This window comes from Daucus carota, chromosome 8, assembly GCF_001625215.2.
Source record: "Daucus carota subsp. sativus chromosome 8, DH1 v3.0, whole genome shotgun sequence".
NCBI classification, from domain to species: domain Eukaryota; kingdom Viridiplantae; phylum Streptophyta; class Magnoliopsida; order Apiales; family Apiaceae; genus Daucus; species Daucus carota.
This window is the reverse complement of record NC_030388.2, coordinates 7,797,873-7,812,383: the sequence shown is the minus strand read 5'-3', so window position 1 is coordinate 7,812,383 and position 14,511 is coordinate 7,797,873. Positions and strand designations below refer to the sequence as shown.

Genomic DNA, 14,511 nt, shown 5'->3' with positions numbered 1-14,511 from the left:
TTGATTACTAGCATTATAGCATTATGATAATTTTTGTAGTAACATTTATACATAGTGTTAGTATGTAATATTTTGATGATGTGTCGTATGTTTATATCTTTATATATAACAATAATAATATAAAATGAGTCGATGAAAAATTAAAACCAGGAAAAATCGTATTTAGAATTCTAAAAATTTGATAAATCATAAATATGAAATCAATGATTTCAAACAATTCACCCTCCCTAATAAGATAAAGTGTAATTGAGTGATATGATGCATCATCTTTCGCTATTAAAGTTTCAATCGACTAACTCAGTATAAGATCTCTGTCAAATTTATCTTCATAAATTTTAATAACTTTATCTTATTACAATTTTCAAGATAAATAAATAGAGAGGTTAACTTAATTTTTGATAATTGTCCCCTATAATGCACCATTTTAATATTATTACTCCTTCCGTCCCTCTCATTAGTTTACAGTTTTTTCTACTGCTCAGCACGTATTTTTTAAGACTCTTATATCACATAGTTTCATAACTTATTTTTGTGATTATTTATTGTGTAAAAATTCAAACGCTGAATTTTTATTCGGAAGAAAAAAGTAAAATTATTTATGAAACTACATCTTTTAAAAGCCATAAAATGCGTGTAAAATTCCTATTACTCAAGGTAAACGATATTGGAGACATAAAAAGTACTATATATAACGATGCAGACATATACCAAATCATCAAAATATTACCGACTACCACTATATTTTAATAATGTTACACAGAATTAATGTAATGCTAATAATCAAATTCGAACCTAACTTGAGTGACAAAAAAATAACCTAACATTAATGAGTAAAATAAAAAAAAAATTATAGTTGAGTGGTTAATTTCTAAAGACGCAATAAGTTTAGTGACAAATAAAATTATCATAATGCTAGTAATCAAATTCGAACCTAAGTTGTGGCTAAAAAAATCAAAATCTAACATTAGTGAGTAAAAAGAAAAAAAAAATTTAATCAGATAACATATTTCTAAAAACACAATAAGTTAAATGGTAAAAAAATCTATTTTATCAAAAGATTATTATCGACGGTTCATCAAAATTTGTTGAATATTCATGCTTGGAAATGTTTCACTATTCTATTCTACCTCCGTCATGCAAAGTTCAAATTCAATATTCCTCAACACGTTCCTTCCTTCCTTTTCAAGCGCAACAATACCCTTCATTAACAAGCGAAACCACATTTCGTTGGAACATGTTAAAAGTATCAAAATTTGGTCATCATATATTATATTTAATTATTATTATTATTATTATTATTATACACCTAAATTTTGAATTTTTATTAAGAGACTTATATTGGTGAGGATTTTATAATATTCATGAATTGATTAAAATATTATAATTAAAGACGGCTTCTACATTTATTAGGATTTTGTAATATATAATTTTTTATTTAATAATAACAATAATCATTAAACTAAAATAAAAAAAATCATATTGGTTAGGATTTTATAATTATATTATATTATTATGAAAAGAATTTCATATTAATTAGGATTTTATAATTAAAGACTTCGATATCGGTTAGGATTTTATAATTATCAGACTTTGATATTGATTAGAATTTTATAATTAAAGACTTCAATGCTATACTATATAAAAAAAAACTTCTACCGTAATTAGGATTTCGTAATGCAAGAGCTATACCACCAATAAAATTATTTATTTTAATTTCTTTAAACTCAAATAATTTAATTTATGAAACAACTCTGAAAAATTGTTATCATGTTTCAAAATTCAAATAAATAAAGGTTTATATTGATAGTAATAGTCAAATCGATATTATTCATATATATAATTTTAATTAATATGTGAAATTCATCTTTAGTGGAAAAACTTCAGTACGAAATACGTTACTATCAAAATTGGTTATCATGTAATTTTTTTATATAATAAATATTGTTATCTTATAATTATGAGAATACTTTCATGGTAATTAGGATTTTCGTAATATAATGATTATTCCACCAACATAATTACAGTCAACAAACAAATTCAAATAATTTAATTTACAAAACAACTCTAATTTTATTATTATCATATAATTTTTTTAATTAATATAATAATTATTATACTCTTATAAATTTTGTAATATAACAATCATCCAATCAACAAATTAAACTGTCAACAAAACTGTTCATTTTAAATTTTAAAACTCTAATAATTTAATCTACGAACAAACTCTATAAAATTTCTATCATGGATCACAATATAAAAAAATAAGATTCCATATTGATAGCAAAATATCAAAATTTGATTATCACCATACATTATTATTATTAATTATTAATAAACATAATTAAATATGAGTATGTTAATTTAACAAGTTTTGTATCTCGACAATAATAATTTAAATAAATATATCAAAAATATTAAATTTCTAATATATAATAAACTTAAAAAATTTATGTAATCCGGGTCATAAACCAGTTAAGAAAGCATAGACATGTTTAATGTTTTGACAAGGGTACAAGTTAGGTTAGAGTAACTATGTCATCTGATTAAGATCTTGTGATTCAGAACATAATTATAAGAAGATAACCTTTTTTACAAGATTAGGCCAACGAACTCCTGTATTTTTATGGATGCATAAATTTTTATTTGATGAAGGCGAAAATACATTCAATCTTATTTAAAACAAACGAGAACACATGGAAAAAGGGACCGAACAAATATTCTACATATCGGAGTAAGACGAAAAAACAGGGATACTCTGCTCATGTCTGAAGAGGTTGAAAGGATCAGCCAGTGTCTTGAGCACGACCAACTTATCAAAATTTACACCGAAGTAACGCTTTCCCCATTGGCTAGCCTGAGCATAACTTGTGCTCCCTGTTGGATTATTCTGACCCATCCAAACATTCACATAGTTCACATATGCACTCCTGGGATTGCTTGTCACGTAAGGAGTTAGATATTCATCCACTGTCCTCACCCAATCCATCCTCGCAGTCTCTTCTGCAAATTTTTCTCGACTTGGACATGTCACCGCGTAGAAGTTGAACATGTACAAGTAGCCTGCTCGGTAAAGGAATGGGAGCGCGGTCGCGGAGATTTCATTCATTCTACCACCATAGGGAGTGTACTGCAAGAATGCTTGGTTATCGGGAAGTTGGAACATGTAATCCCACAGGCCTAGTAGTCCTTCTATTGGCATTGGTTCCTTGAAGAAATCTGAGCTTCCTTTGAATGCTGGACGAGGTGAAATAGTTTTGTCTAGTAAAATCTCGGGTGGCGCCTGGATAGGGAACTGCGAAAAAAATACCATAGCTTGGATATAGCTCACTTCAAACAGATCTTCCCTCACCAATCCCAGCTCTGGCAATCTTTCTCTCATTATTGCAAGAACTTCACTGGCTGGTCCCAGGTATAGTGACTCAAAGTTCATTTGCATGGTCTTTTTATCCGATCGGGTACTGGAATTACTTAGAATGACCTGTCCATTGCACCTGACAGGACATACCAGAAACTTCAGTTATGCAAAAAGTATAGCAGTAACAAAAAAATGTCATATTTACGAGTTAAAATTACACGCAGGTACTGAAAAATCCCAGTTTTCTTAGAATTAAATTGATCACATGTCAGCTTAATTACCTGATGTCAAGTTCATTAGGGAAGACAGGGGCAACAGATTGCCACTTGTAGAAAATATTAGTCATGTCTTCTTCCAAAGTTCTAAAAACCCGAAAAACTGTAACAATTGGAGGAACGGGTACTAGATTAACTCTCCAGGACACAACAACTCCGAAGCTTCCACCACCACCACCTCTGATTGCCCAGAACAGATCTTCACCCATGGTCCTCCTAGTGAGGATTCTACCATTGCATCAATCAAACGAGCATTGATCACTTGATCTCCAGCTATACCATATTTCCTCCTCAACATACCGTACCCCCCGCCACTCAAGATCCCACCAACGCCAACATTAGACCATAGTCCAGAGGGGAACCCATAAGCCGAAGTGGCCCTGCTGATGTAATAATACAGTTCACCGGTTGTAGCACCACTATCCACCCATGCAGTTTTGGTTGACAAGTCAAGGGTGACATTGTTAATGTTACGCAAGTCCAGGACTATAAATTGGAGTGATGAAACATACGAGAAGCCCTCGTAACTGTGGCCACCACTCCTGATCCTCATTTCCAAGCCTGTTTTCTTGGTGCAGTAGATGACATTTTGGACTTGAGATTCGGTTGTTGGGGTGACAATGACCAGGGGTTTGGGAGTTGAGGCCTGCGCGAAACGTAGGTTATTAATAGAGTATGTTAATGCAGCATCGAAAGTGGAGTTGGCAGGGGTGTAAACAAGCTTGGAGATTGTGGTGGAATCAGAAGACTTGGCCAGGCAATTTAGAAAGTCATCTGTTTTGGTTGCTGATGAAGAGAAAGAAAAAGATGATAACAGAAGAAGCAGAGGTAAGAATGAAGTTGGGAGCTTCATTTCGAGGTTTGGATCAAGTTGTGTACAGTGTACTTGTGCTTCCGTGCTTATATAGGAAGAGTATACAGTGGTGCAGGTGGGATATGTGAATATTAATGGAGACAAGTGGGGGATAAGTGATGGGTTCATTAATGGAAACTTTTGGACACGAGGCCCCCATGGCCATGATAAACTTCTTGGATGATAAGTCGGAGAGATTTATGAATTTATTACGTTCATACTTGTAACTGTGGAGGCTGTTCTGCTTAAAATGTGTATGAGCAAAGTTAAGTTCCTCGACAGCTTGGCGTTCCAATCTGACAACAGAAACTCGATTCATTAGTAATATCCAGTGTTCTAAAAATCGCCGAGTCGACCGAGTACTCATTCCGAGTACTCGTTTTTGACCCCTCGTCCGATCCGAGTTCCGAGTAATCAGGTTCAAAACCGATTTATAAAAAAATCGGTCAAAACTCGGTTTGACTCCGAGTACTCGAGGTCAAATCCGAGTTTGACTTATCAATTTTTTATTGTTTTATTTGAAAATTATTTCAAAAGAGACTAAACGTAAATTTATATAGGTTTTGGTCTCTTTTTTGCAAAGTATTAACATTAATTATAAAGTATATGTGTTTTATCATTAAAACTTGTGAATGATTATTATGTCAAAAATTATCAAACAAATAACTTTTGTTTGAACTTCATTATTTCAAGTGTGTTATTAAAATATTAATATTATTAGATAGTTTTATTATTAATCAGTATATAACTATATATGAGAGGAAAAATTAATTAAAAAAAAATACCCGATTAGTTATCCGATAACTCATTCCGAGTACTCTCCCGAGTTCCGAGTACTCATTTTTCCGGAACCAAACCGAGTCGGACCGATTTCCGATTTTTACAACCTTGGTAATATCAAAATAAAAAAGGGTTGTCTATCCTGTGCCCTGTGCCCAGGGCACAGGTTAACCTGTCATAATTGCTCTGTTTTTCTGCAACAAGTCAACAACTACCTTTCTGTTAGGTCCTGAAACGATTGTAGAAGGGGGGGGTTGAATACAATCGTCACAAATTATCGCGGCGGAATAATCTGATTTGAATTAAACTTGTTAATCAGATTTTAATTAATTAATATAACAATGTTTTAAGTCGTTATATAATTAATAAGGTTCGTTTTAATGTCCACTAAAGTTCGTAGAATAAATTCGACAGGATGTATTCTAGTTTAGTGATTAAAACAACCGAGTGATCAAAGCACAGAAAACTGTGGATATAACAATTGCAAGTTACAAACAACTTGAAAGCTTTTACAATGCTTGAACAACATGAAATGAAGAAAGTGAAGCCATATATATAGGCAAAGCACTTGGAACTAGGTATGACATTGAAAGGAATGACTTAGTAGCTTAGAAATGACATTACAAAGCAAAGCCATGCCAAAAGGAAGGAAGGAATGACATTTAAAAGGAATGTCATACTGCCACACACGGTATGACATTATTTCCTTGGCCTTCAAGGGTCCTTTGGCATGACTTAACTAGCCATAGTCATACACAACCATTCGGTATGACATATTAAGTCATAAGGGCTCAAACGGTATGACTTTCTAAGTCATACAACACAAGACATAAGGACAAAAGGAAAAAGCCATTCTGGATGACACGGTATGACTTTTTAAGTCATACCACAGAATGTCATTCAAAGACAAACGGTATGACATTATATGTCATGCCAGAATAAGTAGTTTCCATAGACACGGTATGACTTTAATTGAGAAAGTCATTGCACCTGCTAAAGTCGCTTTGCTAGACACGGTATGACATAATTAGACAATGTCATCTCACCAGTTTAAGTCATATTACTTCACACGGTATGACATTAACTAATAAAGTCATACCGAGGTGTTTAATGACTAAAACACTTGTTTTTAATTAAATAAATGTTCAATAATCACTTAATTAATTATATTAATCATATAAATTCATAAATTAAATTAATTCGAAGGTGAATCAATTTAATAAATAAATTATACAACTAATTTAATTATTGATAAGTGAAGTGATTAAAGAAATATTTATATAATTCTTTTCTTCAAGCAGCAGGGACTCCAGACATGTTTAAACGCTGTAGATCTTCGTCTTGATTGAACGGCCACTTATAGTTGATGCAGAACACTTAATCTGAGTAGCTGACACACAAACGTACTGTCTGGTTCATCTGTATCTAGCTGAATTAAATATTCTTTATCAAATAAACATTTGAGACGTGGCTTGTTCGTCGATTCTTTGTCTTCGTAGTTCTTCTTCATTAGTAACAATAGTATGGAATCTTCTGAATAAATAAAGTATTAAAACTTTATACCTTCTGAACTTCTGGACGTGCTACAAAAGATTATTTGTACACTGAGGCTTGAACATATTAATGAACTTCTTCCAGTGGTGTGCAGCAGCATCCTGAAATTCTTCAGACATATAATTTCAATAAATCACTTGACGTTCTTCGTACGGATTCCTTCAATAGTACTTGCTATTTACCTTGCTTTCTTATCAGAGTTGAGTTGGTACCTCTTTAATTACAAATAGGCTAAACATATGCCTTTCAATCTCCCCCTATTTGTTTGTTAACATAACATGCAAATTATCGAGAGGATAACTCAACTAACTGATAAGACAAAGGATTAAACATGAATTGTAAATAGCAAAAAGTTTCTGGTATTTCATTAAACATTGACCAGAATTCAAAAGATTACAATAGATTACAAAAGGATGTTCTTTTTGAACATATATTACAAATCCCTAATGAATCTAAAGATCAACTTCTCCTTCTTCGATATCAGAAGTGTGAAGGATAGGTATTGATGGTTCTTCCCTGGTTGGCACTTCAGATGTAGTGGATTCACCACGCTTCTTTCGTTCCTTTGCCAGAGCCAGTTGATGAAGTACTTCCAAATCCATAGGGTCTTCGCGGAAGTCTGATGGCTGAGATTTTGTAACATTTTTCATCCTTCGAAAGTACTGTGCAACATTCTTTCGAGTGCAGTAAGCAAGAATCACATCATCAGCATCAGACTTAGCTTTAGAAGCAAAGCCCTTGGTTCTTAAAAGAGTGGAGGCAAGAGCAAGTTGTTTAGCTGGATACTTTGGCAAGGCTTCTTCGTTGAGATAGACAGTGCTGAAGATCTCCTTGTGAACGAACTTAACACAATAAGGATTCCTGACAACCTGAGGACTGTTGAATACAGCTTGTTCCAGCAGTTTGTCACGAAGAAGTTCATTCAGGTTGGAGCTTCTCCTAACCTTGTTTCGAAGCACCCAGAGCTCAGATACAGAGAATGATTTCAGAGATTCGACAGATAGTCTGAAAGAACCATTCCTCTGTGTATAGACAATTAGCTCCCATTGCTCTAGCAAATTGTTGACCCCCACAGTCACATAATTTAATTCCAAAGCAAAGGCATGCATAAAGACATCCTCGTCAGGGTTTACCTCTCTAAGATCATAGATCAGAGATAAGAACTTGTTGTCGTCGAAAGGCTCCCTTTGAGGTCCATTAAAGATTCTTCTTGCAATGTCCCAGCTTTTTCCTTCTTTCCTCCTTATATCAAGATTCTTCTGCTTGATTGCAGCATCATAGATTTTCTGTTTCTCGATCTTGATTTGTTCTTCTGTGATCAATTTGTCCTCTAGAAGTTTTTGGAAATCACGAAGCTTACGCTTCCTAGCTTCATTTTCAGCTTTGAACTTCCGGACATTCTCCTCGTGTTCTAGGTCAACAGGTTCTTCATCCTGAAACAAATAACCCTCATCAAATTTACCTTCTTCTTCTTCTGCTTGACGATAGGTAGCATCGAAGATGTCATCATCATCCATATCCTGTGGATAGTCATCATAACTATCAGAATTGAAAACATTGTCGGACTGATGTAACGGTTCTTTGCCTTTAGATTTATGAGTTTCCTTGTCAGGGGCAGATCCAGAAGTGGTATTATCCTTGTTGCTTTGATTTGAGCTATTGCCTCTATCATCCCTGTCACCTTTGTCTCTATTCTCCCCCTTAGTTGAGGGATCCTCTCCGGAGGGTTGATCATCAGACTTGTTGGAGTTTCTGAGGAGTTGATCTAACTTGCTGTCGATGGTCTCAAATTTGGACATGTAAAGCTCATGATTAGACCTCATTTCAACAGCCAAGTCATGGATTTCCTCTTTAAGCTCATCCCTGTAAGAACTGGATGGCCTCTCCTCAGCTTTCTGTTGCAGGGTCACCAACTGTGCACCCTTGAGCTTCTCGTTCTCAGCAATCATTCTGGCAAGCTCAGCTCTTAGCTTTGCCATTTGTTCCTCAAACAGAGCAGGGTTAGTGTGTGCACTCACCTCACGTACACTCAAAGCTGTTTCACTAGCCTCACGTGCATGTGTATCGCTCGGTGTTTGCCTTACATCACTCTTTTCAGTCACTCTTCCCGCTGTACCTGTATATACTACCAATGTCCCCTGAGATGGGTTCAAAGGTAGTGGAGGAACAAATTGTCCTCCGGAAGCCTGTGAGGGCAGATTAACTTGCACGCTGCCAAGTTCCGCCTGATCAGAAAAGAAAGGGAGATCAGCAAAGTTTTCATAAATAATACATTGATTTTGAAAATCTGTGCACTCAGTAAACATAGTAACCTGTGTATCTGTTTGGGCTGGCACTAGCGTGAGTGCTAGCGCAGTGCTTGACTCTGTACAAGTTACCGCGGCCGGACGGTCAATTTCAATGGCCACATCCTGTAGAGAGAATGGGTCCAGAGACTGTTTATCTGCCATTTCAAAATCTGAGCCTTGTTGGGAAGGCACAGATGAGGCTACAGTTGTCTCCAAGGTTTCCACCCTTTGCTTCTTTGAGGGAGACAGAGCTGTGGGTTTATTCATTAAACTACTCGAACTCCGTTTCCTCGCAACTTTACGAACAGGTTGCATTGAAGTGTTGGTTGATGTGTTTGGAGAAACGAGAGTTTGTTGAAGAGAATCTTCAGCTAGGTTATGAACCTGTGTGTTGTCAGGTTCATTGCTGGTAGGCTGGAAAACAAAATCAAGGTCACAAACAAAATCACAACCATAATCTGACGTATCAACATTAAAATTAGATGATAAGTTAGAAAGTACCTGAGCTACCTGTAGGTCCTGACGGAAGGACTGCAGCTCTGGGTTGATAGGAGAGTCAGAGGGTAGGGGTTGTGAGGTAGATTGTGTTTGTGGGATGATTTGGGATTGTGTTTGGTGTGGGAGAGGTTCAGATGAAGATGGTTGATGCTCGAAGAGATCATAATCCAAAGTTTGATCTTCAAATGAAGGGTTAGATTGTTCTGTTTGATGGATGGGGGAGTGATATGATGATTGGTTGGATGAGTGGTGTGAAGATTGTGCTTCTTGGGATTGTTGAGGTGAATGCTGCTGTTGTTGTTGTTGTAGAAGTTGTTGATGATGTTGAAGTTGTTGTTGATGGTGTTGTGTAGGTTGTTGAATCTGCAGGGGTTGAGGTTCTTGAGGTTGCTGTTGCTGTTGTTGAGGTTGCTGCTGAGGTTGAGGTGGAGGAGCCACTTGAAGTTGATACGGTTGAAGAGGAGCATTGAACATCTGGAGCATGTGAGGAGTGGTGATTAGTGGAACATTGGAAAATTTATTCTTGTTATCCAACCGAGTCATTAACTTGGTACAGGCACGAGGAACTGGTGCCACCGGAGAGTTGGAGTAGTGTTCCTTCTCAGCGTCAGTCATTTTATCATTGAGAAATAACATGATAAAGCGAGGATAAAAGCATGCAACCTTCGCGTTCTGTTCAACAGATCTGTTCCTTAGCGGTCCCAACTTGGAAATAATGGCTTGCAGTATAAGCTTACCAAAGTTGATTGGACGATTATAGACAATACTGAACCCAATCTTCTGAAGCAAAGAAGTTATGACATTAAAGTTCTTGCGAGTGGTCGGAGCAAACACTTTAGCTAAAGTGTCAAAGAAGAGGTCCCACTCAGGCTTCAGATTTCCTTTCAACATCCTAGGCAAATTGATCTCATCCTGATATAATATTGTCTCGAAGAAATTGGTGAGTTCAGCTTCAGTAGGGAGTTCAGCAAAATTCTCCCTCGGAAATCCAAGTATCCTATTCACATCATCAGAGTTGATGTGAATGGTACGTCCTCCATGTACTTCTCCAGACATACGATAATTATCCAACAACGTAGTATTTAATGCTGAAGAGTAGAAATCCTGTATCGGTTGAATCTGGAGTTCTGCAGAAGCTGTAATAGCAGCGCTGACGAGCGACTGACTATTCAGAAAACGGACCCACGGCCTAAAACGAGCCAAACTAGCTTCCGGGTCGAAAAATCCATTCAAATTAAAAATTGAATTAAGTGAGAATTTTTCAAATAAAGTAATAATTTTCAAATTTCTCACAAATTTCAATTAATAATTGACAAATCAATTAATTAATTAATAATTCGAATTAATTGAGTAAATTCGAATTAAAACTTAATTAATCTTAAAATGGCCCAAATAAGTCTCCAAACAATGCCTTAATCTCAACTTAGTCCAAAAATCCCCAAAATACACTCTTAAAACCCTAAAATTCGAAATCCAAAATCAAGGGTTTCAAAAGCTTTTGATTCAAACTTCCACAAACTGATCAGAACAGGTAATCCACGGCAAGAGGGTCACAGAACCGGCAAGAACTCGGGCAAACTCGGTCCAACACGTCCTGACTCAGTCGACCCAGTCAAACTCGGTTTGAATTTTTCAAAATTTTGGCAGCAATTCGACTTGAAATCACGATTAGGAGTAACCAGCAAGCTTTTTAGGCTTGAATCAATCGTAACCAGCAAGTTTATCACAAAAACTTGAAAAAATCGAAGCTTGGATCAATGGCAGAGATGTATATGCGAGTGTGTGTGTTGTGAAGGAGATGAAATGAAGGTATGACATTCAGTTGGTAAGTCATATGGGTTTTGAGTAACCGGTATGACTTTCTAAGGAAAAGTCATACCGAAATTTCCAATATGACTTCCCAAGGATGTGCGGTATGACATATCTCAGCAAAGTCATACCGAGAAAGGTAGGTGAGATGGATGCATTCGGTATGACTTTCTTTTGGAAAGTCATACCGCATTATGTAGAGTGTGAAGGAAGCCAGGCGGTATGACATATCTCAGCAAAGTCATACCGAGATTTAAAACCAGATTTAATAAAACAAAATATACATATTATGATTTTTGATTATTTAAAACAATAAAACCTTTTTGCACATTTAATCAAAAATCTAATACACATAATACATAATATATTGCACATATATTTTGTAAAATTCAACTTTGATTAAATATAAATACTTATGAATTTAACTTTAATTCATTAAAATGAATTAACTTAAAATCAAATATTTATGCTTAATTAATTTTGAAAAAAAAATACAAAATAAATACAAATAATTATCTAAATGCTTAGAGAATAATACAGGGGAGTATGCAGGCATTTGGAAAATTACATATAAAAATATAGACATGCATAATTACACAGATAATTATCAAATAATTTACAGACAATTATATAAAAACTAATAAAATAGATATAATTACACAGAAAATTCACAAAAATATATAATAATATATAAAATTCATATAAAATATATACAAAGAGAATCATGGCATATTTAACATCCCTAGCTCACAAACCAACTTAGAGAAAGTGGATTCATCAAGTGGTTTAGTGAAGATGTCTGCAATCTGATCAGCTGTGGGTACGAAATGTAACACCACAGTACCATTCATAACATGTTCTCGAATGAAATGATACCTGATATCTATGTGCTTGGTCCTGGAGTGTTGCACTGGATTGTTTGAAATGGCTATGGCACTGGTGTTGTCACAAAATATTGGAATTTTGTCGACAGAAATACCATAATCATTTAATTGATTCCTGATCCAGAGAATCTGAGCACAGCAACTTCCAGCAGCTATGTACTCAGCTTCAGCAGTAGAAGTGGACACTGAGTGTTGCTTCTTGCTGTACCAGGAAACCAACCGACGTCCTAGAAATTGACAACTTCCAGACGTACTCTTTCTATCAATCCTGCAACCTGCATAATCAGAATCTGTATAGCCGGTTAAGTCAAAACCAGTATTCTTAGGGTACCAAATACCTAAACCAGGTGTACCCTTAAGATATCTAAAGATTCTTTTGACGGCTATAAGATGTGATTCCTTAGGATCAGCCTGAAACCTAGCACATAAACATGTTGCAAACATGATATCTGGTCTACTTGCAGTAAGATAAAGTAATGAGCCAATCATACCTCGATAGCTTGTAATATCAACTTTCTTACCAGATTTATCCTGGTCAAGCTTTGTGGCAGTGGCCATAGGTGTCTTTGCCGGGGAAGAGTCTTCTAAATTGTACTTTCGAAGAAGATCTCTGACATACTTGGATTGGCAAATGAATATTCCATCTTCCTTTTGGCTTACTTGAAGACCAAGGAAGTAGGACAGCTCACACATCATACTCATTTCATAATTACTCTGCATTAACTTAGCAAATCTCTTGCACAAGTTGTCGTTAGTAGAACCAAATATAATATCATCAACATATATTTGAACAAATATCATATCATTATCATGCAATTTGTAAAAGAGAGTTTTGTCTATGACACCTCTAGTAAATTTATTTTCAATTAAAAACTCAGAGAGGGTGTCATACCATGTCCTTGGTGATTGCTTAAGCCCATAGACAGCTTTGAATAGGAAGTACACAAAATCAGCAAATTCTGGATTTTCAAAGCCAGGGGGCTGTTCCAGATATACTTCTTCTTCTAGCTTTCCATTCAGAAATGCACTTTTCACATCCATCTGATAAACCTTGAAGTTGGAGTGTGCAGCAAATGCAAAAAATATTCTGATGGCTTCAAGACGAGCAACTGGAGCATAGGTTTCATCGTAGTCAATTCCTTCTTCCTGAGAATATCCTTTTGCAACCAGTCTGGCTTTGTTTCTTACAACAATGCCATCACCATCTAACTTGTTACGGAAGACCCATCTAGATCCAATTGTAGACTTTCCTTTTGGTCTTGGAACCAGGGCCCAGACTTCTTGTCTCTCAAATTGATTGAGTTCTTCTTGCATGGCAAGAACCCAATCAGGATCAGCAAGTGCTTCATCTATTTTCTTTGGTTCTAATTGTGAAAGAAAACCAGAGAATAGACATTCATTTGTCGTAGCACTTCTAGTCCTTACACCAACATCAGGATCACCAATAATCAGATCAAAGGGATGATCTCTGCTCCAAATCCTTTCCCTTGGAAGTTGTGTCCTTGATGATTCAGCAGTATTATCATTAGACTGATGTGTATGACTAGTTGATCCACCAGCTCCCCCTGAGCTGTTGCCAGGTTGACTTGATGATCCACCACTAGCATCAGTGGAATCTCCAGCATTATTGCCATTTCCTCCACCATTGCTTGGATCATTATCATTGTTGTCATCACCTGTTGCAACCTCAGGTGGCACATCATCATCTGAATCAGAATCTGGATAGTTGTCAAACTTCAGAGATTCAGATGGATCAGCAGATTGTAAACTTGGTAGTTTAGTGTCATCAAATGTTACATTGACACTAACTTTCACTGACAGAGTATCAATTACAAAAACTCTATAAGCATTATTTGTATAACCAACAAAAATTGCTTCAGATGCCTTTGGCTCAAACTTGTTCAAGTTCTCTTCACCATCCTTGAGAACATAACACTTGGCTCCAAAGACATGAAGATGTTTGACATAAGGTTTCTTGTTGTTATACAGATGAAATGGAGTTTTCATATGATCCTTGTTGATCAAAGTTCTATTCTGGGTATAGCAGGCAGTAGACACAGCTTCAGCCCAAAAGTACAGTGGAAGCTTTGATTCAGCAATCATAGTTCTTGCAGCTTCAATCAGTGTATGATTCTTTCTTTCGACGACTCCATTCTGCTGAGGAGTCCTTGGTGCTGAATACTGCCTTCTAATTCCCTTTTCAGAGTAGAAGTTG

At 35.7% G+C, this 14,511-nt stretch overlaps 1 protein-coding gene across 1 annotated transcript; it reads right to left on the bottom strand.

The window, feature by feature from the left end:
• Positions 1-2,704: 2,704 nt before the first annotated feature.
• LOC108198621 (monolignol oxidoreductase AtBBE-like 13) lies at positions 2,705-4,514 on the bottom strand. The gene is made up of 2 exons (XM_017366389.2): positions 3,637-4,514; positions 2,705-3,491 (listed from the first exon to the last, which is right to left on the bottom strand). The coding sequence occupies exons 1-2, from the start codon at positions 3,837-3,839 to the stop codon at positions 2,720-2,722; spliced, it is 975 nt and encodes a 324-aa protein (XP_017221878.1). The 5' UTR covers positions 3,840-4,514; the 3' UTR covers positions 2,705-2,719.
• Positions 4,515-14,511: the final 9,997 nt, after the last annotated feature.

Excerpts from the sequence above, each read along its gene's own strand:
- LOC108198621 (XM_017366389.2), bottom strand. The coding sequence starts at position 3,839 with ATGGGTGAAGATCTGTTCTGGGCAATCAGAGGTGGTGGTGGTGGAAGC. Across the intron at positions 3,492-3,636 it reads CCTAATGAACTTGACATCAG|GTGCAATGGACAGGTCATTC; the intron begins GTAATTAAGCTG and ends ATGTCCTGTCAG.